The sequence below is a fragment of the Harpia harpyja genome, chromosome 16, assembly GCF_026419915.1.
Source record: "Harpia harpyja isolate bHarHar1 chromosome 16, bHarHar1 primary haplotype, whole genome shotgun sequence".
NCBI classification, from domain to species: domain Eukaryota; kingdom Metazoa; phylum Chordata; class Aves; order Accipitriformes; family Accipitridae; genus Harpia; species Harpia harpyja.
In genome coordinates this window covers 28,712,845-28,730,710 of record NC_068955.1, presented here as the reverse complement: position 1 = coordinate 28,730,710, position 17,866 = coordinate 28,712,845, and the positions used below count along the sequence as shown (strand labels likewise).

Below are 17,866 nucleotides of genomic sequence, written 5' to 3'. Positions count from 1 at the left end.
AGTATCACGAATAACAACATAATGCTGCCTCTGTTCCTGACCTCCAGTCCCAAAGGTCAGGGTGCTGTGTACTACAAATTAAAATCCTGCTTCTGGAAGAGTCTCGGAAAGCTTGTTTGCAGTAAGGCTCTTTGCAGGAGGGCATGTGCCTGTTCAAGATCTTCCATTAAAACATCAATCAAACAACAGACATGCTCGCAGTTAGCTTACATGGCCGGGGAGGATTGGGTCAGCATCTCTCTGCTCCGTCCTTTCTTTGTGCTCTAACCACTGGTCTTAGTCGAACTTGAGGGAATCTGTGTGAAAGAACTCCTCAGTAGCTGATACTGATAAAGGAAATGTGAGTAAAGACATCATTGACTCACTATGATGATAGTGGATATAGTAATTTGGATACAGAGTTATTAGAAATGAAATAGTAAGGACCTGCGTGTCCCAATTTCATTTTTTTTAACTGTAGCTAAACTTTGACTATGTTATCAAAGGGGAAAGCATTAAATCACCAGTTGAGTTTCATAGCCAAAAGCAAAGCAATTAAAATAAAATTTCATACTAAGTGTTGAGGGTTACTAAGTGAATTAGGGTTGCAGGTAAAGAATATTTTTATGATAATCTGTTGGACTCCCTGCCCCCCCCCAACTGTTCCTCTTGTTTAGCCCACCTCAGGTTATGCCGAAGGAATGCAGTATTGTTGCAATCTCCAAACCAGAAATGCCTCTTTCAGTAACTAGTCCTATAAATCACACCTGATTACCATATTTGCTTGGATGAGAAATGCATCCTGTGCTTTTCAGGTATATCAATTAAGGTTATGTTTATAGGGAAAAAATATTTATAATATCTAAAATTAGGTGGTTTTCTTCTGCTGATGTTTGCTTATTTATTTATTTTTACATTATAGATTAAATTAAATTTAAAAAGGCGCAAACAATAAGACTAGATTGTGTAGCAAGGATGTAGAACAAAGAAGGGTGTTTAGCATGGCTTAGAGGGATACTAGGAAAGGAACTGTTTCGCAATGATCAATAACGTTCGTACCTGAATAAGATATTTGTCTCTAATCCTCTGTGGAACCTGATTAATAGAGAATAGTCTGGACCCATGAAAATAAAATCAGTAAATCCTCTATCATGTGAAACCACCTGGTTTGGTTTGCGTGGCATTGAAGAGGCATAGTTGCCAACGTAGCAATGGTGATGAGTCTGCCACTTTAAGTTCAACGTTTAAACATGGATTTTTCAGCAGAGTTGGATAGAGAAACGAGATGTGATGGAACCAGGTGAATAATGAATGGTTGAAAAGATGTTAAGGGAGAACTTTTAGGAAAATGCAAATAGCGTTGTGAAGGCCACAAATAGAGAAGACAGGGCACAGTGAGTGTTTATCAACATGGGACAATATTTTGCCATTACCTGTGTGCTGCTTTGCGCTACACAAATGGTCACCGAGTGAACAAATTATGTCAGTGTGACAATGGTGGAGTATTAATTTGGTATGATTTTTTGCTACTAACATATCACATGTCTCATTTATTATAACAGGATATATTAAAAGTCATTACAAAATGCAAGACCAGTAGTTTTCCAGGGACTATAGGTTTTTTCAGACATGGCAAAGACACCCCCCCGCCCCCACCAAAGAAAAAAAAAACCCAAACCCAAACCATACAGTTTTCATCAGCATTTAATTTTTCAGAGAGATACTATGTCCTTCAAAATGCCACAGTAAAAGGTTGCAGTAGGCACAGGGATTCTAGATCAATTATACGGGTAGCCTTCTACAATTTATCATTTGAAGATAGCATCTGTGTGGATTTGAAAGAGTAAGCCAGTCAATATTGCAGGACATAGAAGGAGACAAACTGGGTGAGAGTATCAGGGATAAAAATAGAACAGTGAAGCAAAAAATGTGGATGATGGTATGAGACAAGTGCTGATGGTACCAGCTATTTAATGTAATTGCTCTCAGTATAGTGGCATGAAGAAAGAATTGTTCATTTTGATATAGTAATCCATTGTTCACCCTTAGCCATTAGTAAAATCAGATAGAAGGGATTGAAAAGGTAAGGTATTAGCTGAATGAAAATGGATATAGTTATTTCAATGTGTCGTATTTCTTGGCTAATGCAGGTGACTGGAAGATTAGAGAAAAACACCACTGCCCTCACCTCTTCCTTTCCCCTCTTCCCCCCATATAAGCATCCCCTGGTATCTCTAAGAATGTTTAGAAAGATTAAAATGTAATGATAAATAAGGAGGTGAATCTATTACAGAAATCTGACATTCCTTTTCCAACAGCAGTACTTATTCCATCAACGCTTACTGAGATCCAAAAGGAGTTTCTTTCATAAGTGAAATCAAAGCCAAAGCAAGCAGGGCTTTGGGAGCACATTTATGTAGTCAGTAAACTAGAGGCAGTCTTTCTAGGGAACACAGCTATTTTTGTAAGAATGAGGTGATTGTATTGCTTTGTTTTCTAATGGGCTGTAATATATTTGGGAGCAGTAGCAGCATAACCTTTTATTTGTCGTAGACTTATGTAATGGTAACTCCTACAGCCAAGCATGAAGTAGTTAGATTTAGAATGAATTCTTGTGCATTAAGAGCCTTTGAAGAAGAAAAATGGGTGAAAGAGTGGTACTAAATACTAAGGGAGAGTAGTCCAGTTAAATTTATTACATATAACTCTTCCTACTGCTGTCCCTGTAGTAATTTGTTGAGGTTTCTATCGTAAGTTCTAGTCAGGGAAAAGCTGTTAACTCCCTCTGTGTCCCAGATAGGCAAATTGTATTGCACTGACGAGCACCTTGTATGTAAGGGAACAGACTTTAGAGACACTCACATTTTTGTTGATCTGTATGGGATTCATTGGAAGAGCATGGCACAGATCAGACACCCTTGTCCTTATACTCTGGGTTTTAGCAAGGGAGTAATGGAGAATAGTGTCAAATTGCTGATTCCAAATTTTAAAGCTCGCAGTTGCCTGGAGATGGGCTGTGCTGACAGACTATGACAGTATAGGTCACAATTTACATTTTGGCTTATCAAATCGTCTTTGGTGGCAAGAATTTGTCCCACATATGCCTTGTGATGAGCCTCGGTTTTTTTCACCGTCTTCTCCTCAAAAGCTAGGACATACCCAAAACATCCCCTGCTTTAGGGAAAGATATATAGGATACCTAGGGAGGAATGTCATCATTTTCTCACAGTCTGTTGCCTGCTGTGGGATGGAAAAAGCCAGTGGCTTTTCGTGTTTTGTGTACTGTTTCATTTCTGGTGAAGTGCCAGACATGATTACTGTGGTGAATTTAAGCAGTATTTTGTTTATTGGGATACATGTCGCTATGCCCACGCAAGCATTTATTACATTTACAAGGATGAAACTTGGATACCCCAATGTTGTACTTAACAGTTTTGTAGGAATTTTTATTTATTCCAGAATTAACATTTGGAGTGAAGCTTTAAGAAAACTTCTCTTCGGAGAAAGGTAGCATGTACAAATATGGTTATTTCCTAACTTTGAATAAGTATGGGTGATGGAGGAAAGAATTTATAATATGAACTACTGAACACACCACCTCTAAAAAAATAATAAAAAAGATCAGCAAACGGTTTTTGAGCTGTTTTTAAGACAAAAACTAATATGAAAGAACAAGCTTACACCATCATGGGACTTACAGCTTCATGGGTTTACTTCTAATTTCACATTTTTATAAGAGAAGATTTCAAAATGCATCATATTTGAATTGCATTCCTTTTCTGAGTTTATCTTTTATCTTTCTCTGAATTTAACTCTTACATATTGCAGCGTCCTTGGCAATATTGTCAAGAATATTACTCTGACTATAGATAGAGATAGCACAGATCCCTGCTGGCTCATTACATAGTCCTGTTCTCAAGGGATACAGTGATAGTTCTGTAACCCATGAAATCCCCTGTGTACTCTCAACCAAAGAGTGGACAACTTCTCCCGCTGAAGGCTTGCTCTTGCAAAGTTCCTAGAGCCAACAACTCCTGTATGGCCAGCACCAGCTTATTTGGGATTAACTCCATTTTAGTTGAAGTGGTCTCATTATAATCAGCAGCAGCCACATCTTACTCTTTACTCTTCAGAGGGCTTAATACAGCTTGAGAGGACATAAAAGTGTTCTTTGTTTTTTTCTGATAGACACTAGGTCATTTCCCTGAAATATAGAATTCTTTCTTGAAGTACCTGCTGGTATTCTTGAGTATGTTAAAATACCTAGGGGTGACGAAGAACCTCTCAGCTATAATGTCCGTGACAGGACGTAAGCAATGTTCCTCGGAATCCACGAGTCCCTTATAGCAGAGTGTCCTCAAAGGCAGTGGTCTCTTTTGATTTGAGTCCAAGAGGCCAGAGAGTAGCTGGAGAGCAGAGACGGTGGCACTGACTTGGGTAGAAGTTCTGAATCCTGCTGGCCAGACAGACGCCGAAACTGCAAAGTAGCTTGCTCATTACATAGCCTCTCATAAGCCACTTAGTGGAAGAGCAAATTAAGCAGCATCTTTAAAGAAAAGTCTTTACACCCACTCAGGCACACTGCTTAGTAGCCTATTCAGCTGCCGTGCATTCTGAATACAAGTATCTGTATATTTTCAAAGAATAATTAGAAAGGAAAAATTAAAAGGCTTGAATAATCCTGGATAAAGCAATCTTTCTTAACTTCAGTTAAGTTCGGAACACCATAGCGGCTGTTATTATACAAGAAGAATCTTGACTTGTTTTTGCTAGTTGCTTTGGCATGTTTGAGCAAATGACTGAGCTGCTGCCGTTAGCCAAAACCTGTTCCCCCAAATGTTTCATTCTGCTTTTTGTGCTTATTTTTAATCTGTCTTCTCTAAGCTGCATTATCATATGTGAATTCTGGCCACGTATTTTTTAAAATAACTTATTTGCAACTGTCAGAGATACCATCCCTACGAGCTATAGCTGCAAACATTTAAAAAAAAGTAATATTTAGAAGTCTGTGAACATCTTCTATTAATGTATTTATCAAATGAACGCAGTCATTTGCTTAGGGTTAAGAAAACATCTCCTTTCTGTTAAAAACACCACCACATTACTTGTATTTTCTTTAATGCTAACACATCAGCGGCAGCTTTCTAACTGAGTTAAATGATCTTCTACAAAAATTTAAATTTAAATAAACTGTTTTTATCCTAAGAGATCTCAAGGCTCTTGAGGACCATCCCCCCAAACCAACCACACAGACATTTAATAATGCATTGTAAATTGCCAGCATAATGATGGAAAGCACAAGGGAGAGTGGAACTGCAAATTTTCAGTTTCCCTTTGAGAGGAGCAGAATTTAGTAGAATAATAAAAGGAAAATCTTCTCACTTAGAGGGACACTAGATAGTCTGAACAGCAAGCTTTAAAGAGTCTGGTGCTGTCTTTCATGATAGGGTTGTGATATTTTGAGGAATGATGACCCAAATGACTGTAGCTGAAATATCCTGGCTCCAAAGAGTTGGTCAGATCATTGGAGACTCAGGTTATGAAAAATTCTTGGGTTTTTTATTTTCATTTTTTAAGGCAAAAAATTGTAACCTATAGTAAAGAGACTAATGATTTGTGTGTTATTGTAAACATTAACAAGGATGGATAAGGGGAAGCTCATCTTGTACCTAGGCAATATTTTAATGTCTAAGGCTGAATTTCACTAGAGCGGATTTTGGGAAGCAACGGCTTTTCTGTATGACTGCTGGGTGGACTGTTTACTCAGGTAGCTGAGAAATAAGTAGGAAAGGGGTGCTAATGTGATCTTTGTTCGAGAATGACCAGTTGCTTTCTTGCATGTGACTGGTAAAAGAATTTAAGCTTACCAGTACTGAAATACAGAAGAGGAAGGTGACTTCACTTGAGTTTTTATTTTTGTCCTCCTCAGGAATGTTATGTTAGTTTGGGGCTGGTCTTCACTGGCAAGTATGACTGTTCAAGTGTGATTTGCATGTGAGCGTGTGTTTTAAAATATTTATTTATTTGCTTGTTTGTTTAACCTGATAGTTATAGAGTTGTCATCCCTAGAGGGGCAGTGAAATTGATAGAAAGCAGATTTGGAATATTGATACTCTTGTCCTGATCGTAAAGTAGGTATATCAACGTAAAGCATTTTTACGCTGTGCCCAGAGGAAGAGGCTGCACCATTTTAATGACGCTCTAAAAGTCAAAGTGATAGTACTTCCTGATGTTATTATATTGATAGTTATTTTATTGCTCATGGATTCCCAGCTGATGTTACACCAGCCCTAGTTTATGAAGGCATTTTTAGCTAGTTGGTTATTTAATGACATTACAGTAACATTTCTTAGCCTCATTGAAAGGGAAATTTTCCCTTGGCTTATCTGCTTTTGTTTTGGGTTTTTTCCCTGCCTCTGACCAGGCAGCAGCTCCGTCCTTCTAAGTCAGAGGAACAGCGAGGGTGGCCTGTGTTTGCATTGCTGCCCTGCCTTGGAGGAGATGAATCGCTATCAAGGAGTCCAAGTTGGTAAACAGTTTTAAGGTTAGCCTAAATATTTGCAGCCAATAATTAGTCATTTCTTACTCGGGCAACTGCGGGAAGCGGAGCCGCTGCCAGCTTGCAGGGAACTGCTGACTCCTGCTGTCTAATGCTTTGTGGCTGCCTGAGGGTTGTATTGCACAATTTGAGAAACCAACCCCGTGCTAAAGGTAAAAACCAGGTATAGGGTATGTTAGACATATGCGAAAGAAAATAGGCAGTGGGAGGGTAAAAAAAAAAGGGCGGGGGGGGGAAGCAGAGCTGAAGTCAAGTGAGTCTGGCAGTGGAAAGGAGATAAGAGCAGGAGAGGACAGAATCAGGGAGGATTTGGAGAACAAAAAGTAAATATAATGAACAAGGAGCTGCTAAGTCAGTGGAGGGAAAATAGCATGTGTTCACTTTTGCATAAGCATACGGTGATAGAAATTGTAGGACCTCTCGTGTGCTCCACTGCTGTTGTGCTCCACTGTTTTGGAAACTTTGTTTATATGATTCCATCAGCTTGTGAACATATTTTAAGATTTGATATTATTTAAATAACAACACAGGTTGATTTGACATTTTTAAAAATCCTGATTATTTAGACCAGCGTTTAATACAGTTCCAAGTCAAGGCATAGTATTAACTGGAATCAAAAGAGCGAAGGGGGATTTACCCCCCCATTAATAATGTTTTCTAGTTGGGAGTCATGAATTAGAGATCAGAGCTTTCTGCAAAGCTGTCTTTTTTTTTCCCCCCCTGTCTTTGATTTTCTGTCTTTGCTTCCTTACAGAGTGCTTGAAAATTAGAATTGAGTTTGGGAAAATACGCTCCCCGACCAGAAAGCGAGTAATTGGGAGATAGTTGCAAATGGAGTAATTGATTCTGATACCTAGCAGATTTCCAAATACATCATCTGTTGGTGCTCTGGAACACTTCATAGTTTGTTTCGTGTTGATTTGAATGTTATAGTTTAGTAGTAGTTAAACTACAAAGCCCCGAACAACAGGTGATGATACTGCTAATGTCCAAATCGATTATTATTAAACGTGTGCAAAAAGTGGTCTGCAATTCTAGAGGCAGCGTGTGCTTTGTTTCAAGATTGTTCACTCAGGATTATTACAGGACTAACAGTTTAAAAAATAGTAGGTCCACTTTGGGTGGATGGACAAAATTCCTATCGCTGTTAACAGGAACCGTGCCCTTTTTGCAGCAGTGATTAATTTGTTTTGATGTGACTTGTTGGAGGGGACAAACAGTAAAAAGATGCTCTAGTTGTGATTTGGTGTCTCATTGTCATCTTTAAATATTATAAATATTTAGTGATAAGATTCTAAGTCAGGCGTGAAAAGAATTAAGTGGTTTGTAAAGTTTGTAAAGTACATTTGCAGATAAGAAAATCTCTTTCCCCGGCCACGGGTTGAACACCATTAGTATTGCTTTTCCATCCCATCTTGTTTTGCTCAGCTGGTTGGTATGAGGTGATCGGTGCCTGCTGTGCAGCAAAAAGCATGCCAGGCGCTAAGCTGGTAGCTCCACTGAGATACTTTTCTTGAGTTTTGTCCCAGTGTACACACAGCATCGCTGAGTGCACTGGCACAGATAATAAAAGTTAATACATATGTAATTCCCCATAAGATCACGACCATTATTTAGAACTGTAAGGAGTAACGGTGCTAACTGATTAGCTACGGGGTGGGTGAGTACTGCGGTAAAGAGAGCTCTGTATAGGCAATGAACCCTATTTTGCTGACTGTTAAGGAAACACTTGAACCCAGTAGAATAGCACTCACTTACCAAACCAACCCAGCCTGTAATGTAATGGTCCTTACTGAAGACTGAAGCCCCAATGTCTTTGTTGTTGCAAAGAGCTAGTTTATGTAGATGGAAGCTGGTGATATGTGAATGATCATTATGCTGTGTCAAGTCTCATTTTAAAGACCATAAGTATACCTTTTTAAAAGAAAAACAAACTACTTCACCAGTCTAGAGAGAAACATAAATCATGTATTTTTATCACCTCAAAAGACTGCTAGAAGATGAGCTCTAATATTTCAAATGCGACAAGCAATCTATACATATGAATCACAATTTGAGTTCCATTACAACTGAGCTGATATATACCACTGTGTGCTTTATGGATTTTACTCTAACAATATTAAGTAAAAACCCAAAGCTTTTTGTGATGAATACCTAAGCTTTTACAAGAATTTGTAGAATTGTGGTCCAGAACAACAGCTTTAGCATTGCCCTACAGGCTTTAATAAGAAAATACTGTTGCCGGTTTTGACCTCTCAATATTATTCTCTGTGAAGGAAATGTGTGTATTAGTAGAAGGCTGCTACTGCAAAGGTAAAAGAAGATGTGAAATACTGAAAAGGTTTGTGGAAAATGCACCACGAAAGATTGAGAAGAGGGTTAAATAAATGAGCAAAGTTTGAAGAGAGGTATCTTTTGTTCCTTCTGCTTCCTTTGTTAGGCCCAGTCTTTTTCTTCCTGGACTCAAGGACTTCTGCAGAAACCCAGTGTCAGTTGTACTCAATTCCTCTATTTATAGTCAAGTCATCACTTGAAGTCCTTAGTCTCCTTTTGAGAATTTCTCCCGCAGCGATATTTTCATATGGGTTGTGAATTTTATTTTTATCTCTGGGTATTCTTGTATTTTGTGTTACGGTAAAGTGGGCCTTGCTTGCAATGAATCGAAGTTCCTTCACCTTTAAGACTTTTAATCCTCTCCCTTCCATTTGGGGCAAGAAAGAGGAGTGATGTCCAGCGAATTCAGTGAGGAAGATGGAGGTAGAGGGTAGAGCATAAGGTTAATTTTCAGGTGAATTGGTTGCTGTTTTGACATTCTTGCTTTCTTTTCAGACATCTTTTCGTTCCTTTCCCTTTTATGCTAGAAAATTATTAGATATGCAAGAACAAAATTCCTCAAAGCTATGCTCCAAAAGCCTATTAAAAAGAGGCTGCAAGCAGAACAGTGTGAACACACGTCAACACCTGAGTGTTTCCCAAGTGGCTCTAGCACTCAGTGGTGTGATAACAAGACATGTGGGAGGATTTTTCTTGGCTTTTATCTTCCATATATTGATGCTCCTGACTTTTTAAAATTCATTTCATCAAGTGGCACTGCAACAGAAACAACAGAAATGCGGGAATGAGATAGTTCAAGGTGTTTGCAGCGGTATACAAAGTCTTTTGCCTCCAGGCCATCATTTCTAATTCAGCCCAAGTTGGCAGCAGTCAGAAATCACTGCCAACTGACAGCTGTTTGGTGGCCAACACAAAGTGATTTAGCTAGTAGTTCCTACTGGACAGATGTCCGTAGTATAGAAAGTGTGAGTAGAGCTGGCATGTGTTTCATTTTCAGAGGCTGGAAAATGTGGGTGTATTTCAACTGCAGCTACTTCAGTTTAGGAAGGTTGAACAGGATACCCAAATTTAGGCAATCAAGAATGCAGCATGTGCAAAATTAACTTCTCCCCCACCTTTTGGGATTAAATCCTGACGTTATGGTGCTAACCTCTTGTAGCACTTCCATTGTGTCTCCATAATAAGCACTGTGTGGTGAGGGAGAAGGGAGACTGTAGCTTGGTCTCTACAGGTGGCTGTGCGGAGGGATGCGGTAGGAGACCACACTGTGGGGTGACCAACTCATCTGTACCCCACCAGCTGAGGAAGCTCTTCAGCTGTGTTGTCAATTAATACCTTTCCTAAGTGCGAGCAATCAATAACAAGGAGAAAGTAATGGGGGGGGCGGGGGGGGAACTGGTCTGACTCATCTGTCTTTGTGTGGACATATGTAATGCTAGAATTAATGTTTTGAAAACCATGAATTACTTTATGTAAAATCTGTGCTACTAAGGGGAAAATCTGTCCTGCTGAGAAAAAAACTAAAGAGAATTCTTCAGTGCAATACCTGGTTTTGTGGGGAAGGAAGGGGGAAGATTTTAACAGTTTACAATATCACAGAGCTTTGGGATATTTAAACAGGCAAGTAAATTACAGGTTTGATTCACTGTTGTGAAAACAATTTTGAATAGTGGATTTGCAGCAGCAGTAGAGATTGCTCAAGCAAACAGAGATACGGGGTCGAGTTTCTACTGCTCCTTAGTTATCTTTTTTTTCCAGTGGCGTGATGTAAAGCAGGCTTAGAACGGGTTTCGGTGACTGGCTCAATCTTCTGCTTGTGCGGGATGTGGAAGCGGCACAGGGCACTGTTCAGTAACTCCAGAAGTGTGTTTCAGGGACAGGGCATTGTCAGGGCACTTGGGTGAATCTGGAGGGCTGGAACACATTCCGATCAACTCAGCGGTTGAATCTGCTACATTGCCCTGACAAACATTGCCATGTCGTATCTGTCCAGCACTGCAACTGATACCATGCTGTACAGAGTTACTATGCCCTCAAGCTTTAGTTTACCAATGAGGCAGAATTAGGATTTTCAGTGTTGCATACGTCTGATGCTATTTATGTGTTTGAAAACTCTGCACCAGTTTTTTTTTTTTTCAACATTGTCACAGAAAAAACCCAAATGTATGTGTTACTTTTCCAGACTTAAAAATTCAGGATTTTATGAAGAACAGTGGAAGGAACCCATTACTATGATACAAGAGTTTTAGCTCTATTTTAAGGAATACTTTTCTACTAAATTTGCCTTGTTCTTTAATGCTAGAGTTAAACCAGATTGCCTTTGGAGTTGTAAATGGAATTTATTTTCTCTTATTCTAATATTGTGTCATGTTATTCATTTTACTAAGCCTGACCGTAACTTTCCTCGGTGGTTCTTCCCTGCAGATATTGATGAGTGCGCTGCCAAGATGCATTATTGTCATGCCAATACTGTATGCGTTAACTTGCCTGGATCCTATCGTTGTGACTGTGTCATGGGATACGTCCGTGTGGATGATTTCTCCTGTACAGGTGAGCTCTCAGGTATACAGCAATAGTAGTGTTATACTCTGTGTGTTGTGTGTATTACTTAGCTTCTAATCAGTCCCTGTGCCGTACCCAATGGCACGTACTAGCTGGCCCTCTGCCGCCACAAAATTCAGGCACAAGTGAGGTAGGTAAATGTGGTATGAGGTACCTTTCCTACGTATGGGCCCTTTGGGATTAACTTGGAAGGTGGCTCAAGGAGCCCTGTGGTGCGCACACCGATGCCAGCCACGACAAGGTCCCTTCGTGCCCCGCGGCTGGCTTGCGTGCAAGGTGCGAAGGCTGAGATCAGATCACGTGTGCAGTGAGAAGAAATAACGTTTTATTACCTGTGGCTTGAAACTGGTCGGTGGATTGAAACGAGGAGTTATCCAGGAGGAGAATATCATCTGTTTCTGGACAGAGCTGAGACAAATATGTAAAAGCAAACCTGAAAATGTATGAAGTCCTCAAACCCAGTTATTATGAGGTGGTTTGGAAATTGTTGTTACTAATGCTGAGAATTAATGTCTCCAGGACTATGACACGCATTATTTAGAAAAAGAACAAGTGCGATAGCATTAGACAATAAATCTAGCGATTCCTTTTTAATACCTGTCAGCAAAATGAACTCTAAAAATTCTTAGCAGTAAGTAGGTAGGTCTCATTTCCATCTAGAGATTTTTAAGGGACCTTCTCTGGCAATCTCGGGGAAAAGCGTGAGAAGATGCTGAAATGCTCGGCCCAACTATACCTAACTGGATCACATCTTTCAATTGCAACGTTCCAGAAAGGCTGATCTTGGGATTATTTTGATGGTGCACCTGTCTGGCAAAGGAGGAAAATATCAGTCAGATTTATTGAAATGGAAAGAAGTCATCTTGACACAATACCATGTTTAGAATTGTGTTGGGTGAGCTATTTTCTCAAGTGGAAAGATGGCACAGGAGTATTCAGTATGAGAACGATTTCCAGCCCGGAATAATTATGTTGTAATGCACATGTTATCCTTAGGGAAGGTCATAGGAAATGTTGACTTTCACGGTGACAGCATGTCTTGTAGCTAAGATTATGTAGTTTATAAAAACTGTGGCAAAGTCCTGCCCTACCTCTTGAGAGAGGCTGATACTAAGTAGCTGTCAGGAAACTGATTTTTGCCCAGAGAGTCATTATTTCTATATAATCTGTGTCTTTTGAGTAAACTTTTGAGTTTTTCTTGATCTTTTACAATCTGCCACATCAGAAGAGTTTCAGACCTTCAATATTGTTCTAAATGTGCGTGCTGTGTGAGGTAGTGGCCTTCACAGTGATGGGGAAAGTGTTTTTGATAATCTGGCGCTTGCTTTCCAGATATGTGCTACTGATTTCCTAATGTTCCTTTCCTTCCAGCAAGGCACTATCATTAGGTGATTTAGAAAGCAGCGTTATTTGTGATTTACAGAAAAAGTGTGAAGTAGTATGACAAGTTGCTTTACAGTAATGGACGAACATTCATTTCAAGTGCACGTGCAAAAGAAATCTAGAACGGGTATAAGAACAAAGTAATAAATGAGTGAAATAACTATTTCTTAGAGGTTTATCATCTTGCTAAAATGACTTCTTTTTTGACATCACAGTTAAAAAGCGTAGCAAGTATGTAACATAGATGAGGAGGAACATGGTTCATTGCCTGTTATACCTAGAAATAAATGTATGTTATAATAATAAATGTATTTAAAATAAGCGTTGTGCAATAGAAGCACGAATCCTGGTTTTGTATCTTGCATTATGTTTATACAGACTTTTCCTCTTATGAATCTTAAAAAAATAACAATAATAAAAAAAATCAGGCAGCAAATACTTAACTAGTTCCTTCTCATTCTGGCACCAACGTATAGCAGGCAGAAGCAAAATAGATTATAGCTATTACTCAGTTTTTAAAATTTATTCCTCTTTATTCAAACAAAATAAATGATAAATTATCTTGTTATTGAACCATGCATTTGGGGACAAATCTGAAAGCCTGAGATGGGTTGGTGTTCTGATTACAACTGAATTTTGTTTACGTGGGGTCAGGCTCTAATGGGTTCAAGACAAGGTTTGACAAGTTTTTAAGGCACGTGCACAGCATCGCGTGTATTTTATACACTGTTCACCTAAAAGCAGAGTTATTCCGTAGAGCAGGAGGTATCCTGTTTTGGGAAGTCTGAGTCTAATTCATCAAGGTACGAAGTCATCGTCTGCTGTTGAGCAGCTTCTGTGTGTCGCTGGGCAGGCCTGTGCTTGGTGGCCTTGGTGGCTGGCCCCGGTGCTCTGGCAGCTTTCCAAAAGTGGAAAGCAGCGATATGTGGAAGCCGTAAATCAGAAACAATTTTGAAGCTCAATGAAGTATTTAAATTTGATATTGAGGGGTTTATCTTTATAAAAAGAACTGAAGGGAATATTTAAATGCTAGGTCAATTTGAATTGAGGAAAATTGAATTCATTTGAATATTGCTGAATTTTAAATATGCAGCTTCCAGAGTGTTTTCTTATAACTCTGCATCTTTCTCAAATGAAACTAATTTGTACTGTTTTGGTGTTGATGAAACTTTTTTTCCCCAAACAATTTTTGAATAATATTTCCCATTTCTGATCATGAGAACTGCAGAGTAGGAACTTCCCGTGGTTAACAGTAAGAAGCTACTGTGTTGGAAGCTGTGCTGATTGCATAGAAAATGCAGTCACAGAGGCAGAGTGACGACAATAATATTCTGGATGAAGCCTACAATTATATTAAATTCTGAACTACGATTTAAAATTAAGTAGTGTCTATTTTAATAAACAATATTCAGTCTCACATAAGCAAAAGACCCGGTGTGTTAAGGTTCATCCCATGGTATTTCGTGACAGGTTAGCCAGCCTAGCAATAACTTTAACCTACGTTCACCAAGAAGGGTACATCAGTGTTTTTCTGCTCACCTGTTCCTAGAGCTTTGAGCTCTGAATGTTAATTAAGTTGTTGAGTGAAAGACACAGTTTTATTAAGAAAAGTTACCCTTGAATAGGAAGCTTCTTTCAGTCTCTTCCAGTGACACTGACAGATTGTTTATCTGTTCTCAGGTAAATCACAGTCTTGTCCATTCTGAAAATGGCAGCAAGATTTGCTGCTCCAGATGTTCTCATTTACTGGAATCTACTGATTTAAAGCATTTTATTGGCTTCCACAGGTTTTTACCCTGCTTGCTTGTTGAAAAATAAGTTCTCTTGGGTTGCTTTCTTCTAACAGACCAGTTTGGGAGGTTGCTTCAAAAGTGCATTATTTAGTTTCATGCTCTTTGAAGCATTATAAATTACATAATAAAAATCTTGTAATTTGATTTTTGATGGGCTGCATCTGTTCTCTGGTATGATTTTGAAAATGCATGTGTATGATTTTTGAATTGTAGTTTGAAACTACAATATATAGTTTCTATGTCCCACTGCCATTCAATCAAGTAAACAAATGCTTTTTCATCTTAATAGGCTATAAGTTATCTGTAATAACTACATATATCGTGCTGATATGAAGAGGAAACAGTGTGGGTGGGTCTCATCTCTCTTCGCATAGTACTGGCATTTTCTGTGAAGACAATCATGATGATCACGATAAAGATTCCTGGCCTTTAACATCTATGATAACCGTTTAGAAAAAAATCCCTCATTTTGCAGTGTTTTCCTTGGGGCTGCATGGGACGCTGAAAACTTGCTATGCACTAAAGCTTAAAAAAGACCTTTACAAATGAGACTGCCAAGAGATTTTTATTCCTCTATTTGCATGTATTACTCACGGCCCTTTTGCAACATGAAGAAACTTCCTTTGGACTTGAGAATGACTCGGCCCATTTTGGCCTAGGGGCATGTTTTCAAGAAATAGTATGGGAAGTTATCTGGCCAGGCAACGTATGTCAGCAGCACATTCTGCCAAAATGTGGTGTGACCTATATGCACACATCCTCCTTTTTATGCACCAAGGTATGCTGGCAGATGTTTTTCCTCCGTGGAAGGAATCTACCTCCAGATTTTTCTGTGGAGTTGTGCAGTTCTGCATGATGTTTGAATACCAGACTGTGCTTTTAGCCCTTTTTCAGTCCTCGGTTTGTGTGATAATGTTTTTTACCTTTGGCTTGACTAAGCAATGAGTCACTAAATTAATTACATGTTACTTGCAAAAAAGCAAGCCCTTATCTAAAACAGGAAGTATTTTCAAAATACATCGTTCAGTATTTTAATTCTGTGGAAAAACTGATGTTATATAGAAATATGTTGTTTAGAATTTAAATGTTAGTCTCTAGTTTATATGCTAATTTGATTTACGGTATGGGTAGAGAAGAGGGAGTAAGAAAACCTAATGATTTTGACAAGTTATCCCATAAGCCCCTTCACTTCTATCCCATGTGGTTTCTGGAGTGGCATTCAGTTTTGAATCTAACGCACCTTTCAGAACAAGCCCTTCTGCAGCATGTTATTGGAAAAGTTGTGCCTAAAGCATAGAAAAACATAGAGTTATGAGAAATCTCAATTTCAAGGGAAAAAAAACAGCAACCCCCTTCTGCTCTTCCCTTCTTCCCCTCTCCTATCTGTGAAAGGCAGCTCAACTGCAGAAATTTCCTGCTATGGTTAGAACAAACGCTCAAAATTGTTTGCTATCACTAAAATTGATGCCTTTAGATTTTTGTTGCTGGAGTTTACCTGTCAGGTTCAAGGTGGTGTAGTTGACCCCATAGTAATACTAATAATGCAGCAAGTTTCACAATGGTGAAGTGGCAATCTCAAAGGGCAGGATACCGACCTCTCGTCCAGAACCGCTGTATGTGTTTGAGAAAGACCCAAATAGAAGCTTTTAGGCAGCCAATTGATAATACAGTCACTCTTTGAAAGACACTGCTGTTTCTGCAATCTAATCTACTGACCCTCTTTCCCCCCTTTTCCTTTTTGGTGAACTAAATTAGCATTCAAGAAAGCAACATTAATATTTTTGGTGTGGCACTTGAACTTTCAAAGTACTGTACTGGGTCTTGGATGTGCACAGAGGTCAGTAAACATTACCGCTGTTCACATGATGGCCTGGAGTTGGTCAATTGATAGACATGTCTGCTAGTTGAAAACCCAAGCCTGGGTCAGTAAGCAGTGAAGGTAGGTCTGTGGTGGAATAGTTTTCAGGTATGTTTTGGGGAAGAGCCCTCTTTAGGTCGTGCTGTTCTAAAGGATATCATCGGCGAGTATCTTGCCTAGCACTACATAATTTTTAAAGAAACTTTACGAAAATATTAATTGGGTTGGGGTCATAGTTATGTCGTCGTTTAGAGATTAAGTAGCAGATGTTCAGCACAATGGGTGTGACCGGGGATAAGGACCTTGGGCAGATCTCAACTGTCCTGATTTTACTTAGCACTAATATATTGATGTACACTGCTATGAGGCATTCCCTGCTTTGGAGTCCACTCTGTCCTCTACACGCTGAGGACAGCCCGTTGTCCTTCTACAAGCTGCGTCTTGATTTGTGTGCTTGTCTTGTCACCGCTCTCTATGTTCAGGGCAATGCGGGCATTTCCAAATGCGTTTGGAAATTAGTCTTAAGCCAACCCGAATGGATGACACTATGCTTGTATTAACTCAGCAGGAAGAAAGTGGTCTTCTGCTGGTCTCTCCTTTCCTGAGGTCTTTATGTGTCGAGTGCTAAAAGGCAGGACAGGACTTAGCTCCTAGTGTTAAGTAGTACTTTTTTGTTTGAACTGCATCAATAGCATTTCTCTTCCCAGAACTGTGAAGGGAAATGTTGTTTAGTTCTAGGTGCCTTGAAATGCAGAAGCATTTATTTCAAGGCCCTCAGTGGGCTGTTGGCCAAGTTGAGCAGCAGGTAATCTATGCGCCAGTGAGTATTGCTTGCATCAGAGAGCATTTCTTTGCTCTGCAGGATGAGTCAACGGAAGACTAGAAGAGTATTGAGTCAATCCAGCAAAACAAAACCGGAGCGATTCCACGTCGGATGGCCGATACTCACGCAGGTCTTGACTCAAACCCCATTAACTCAAGAGCAAGCTTTCAATCACGTTCATTTTGGCTTTAGATAAGTCCCACAGAGAGATAACTAGTGCACTCTTGCCATAGGGAAGCTCTGTTTAGAATTATACTAAAAAGGATGATTCTTTTTTATTGTCAGAGAATGCTGTACTAACATGGATGAGGTAGCGCCTCAATGCATCCCTACAAGGCTGATAAGTATTTAATTGCTGTTTCGGAAAAGGGGAAGCTGAGGTACAGCAAAGAGGAGCGTCTTGCCCAAATTCATGCTGAGACAGTGGCAGCATTGGAGAGTTTAGTAAACAGAGCCAGAAAAATTAGATGTGGGAAAACCACAGACTTATACCGACAAGGATTCAGTGAACAGTGAGGTTTATTTTTGTAGGTATTGATATTTTCCCAAGAAACAATAGCAGTTCATTGAAGCAC

General features: G+C 39.4%; 1 protein-coding gene across 5 annotated transcripts in view; it reads left to right on the top strand.

Annotated features, from left to right (window-relative positions):
- Positions 1-17,866, top strand: part of NELL1 (neural EGFL like 1) — a 302,370-nt gene that overhangs the window by 134,956 nt on the left and 149,548 nt on the right. For all 5 annotated transcript variants that reach the window (XM_052811479.1, XM_052811477.1, XM_052811478.1 and 2 more), the window contains exon 13: positions 11,297-11,422. In XM_052811479.1, coding sequence (XP_052667439.1) covers positions 11,297-11,422 — 126 coding nt within the window. The remainder of the gene's footprint in view (positions 1-11,296; positions 11,423-17,866) is intronic.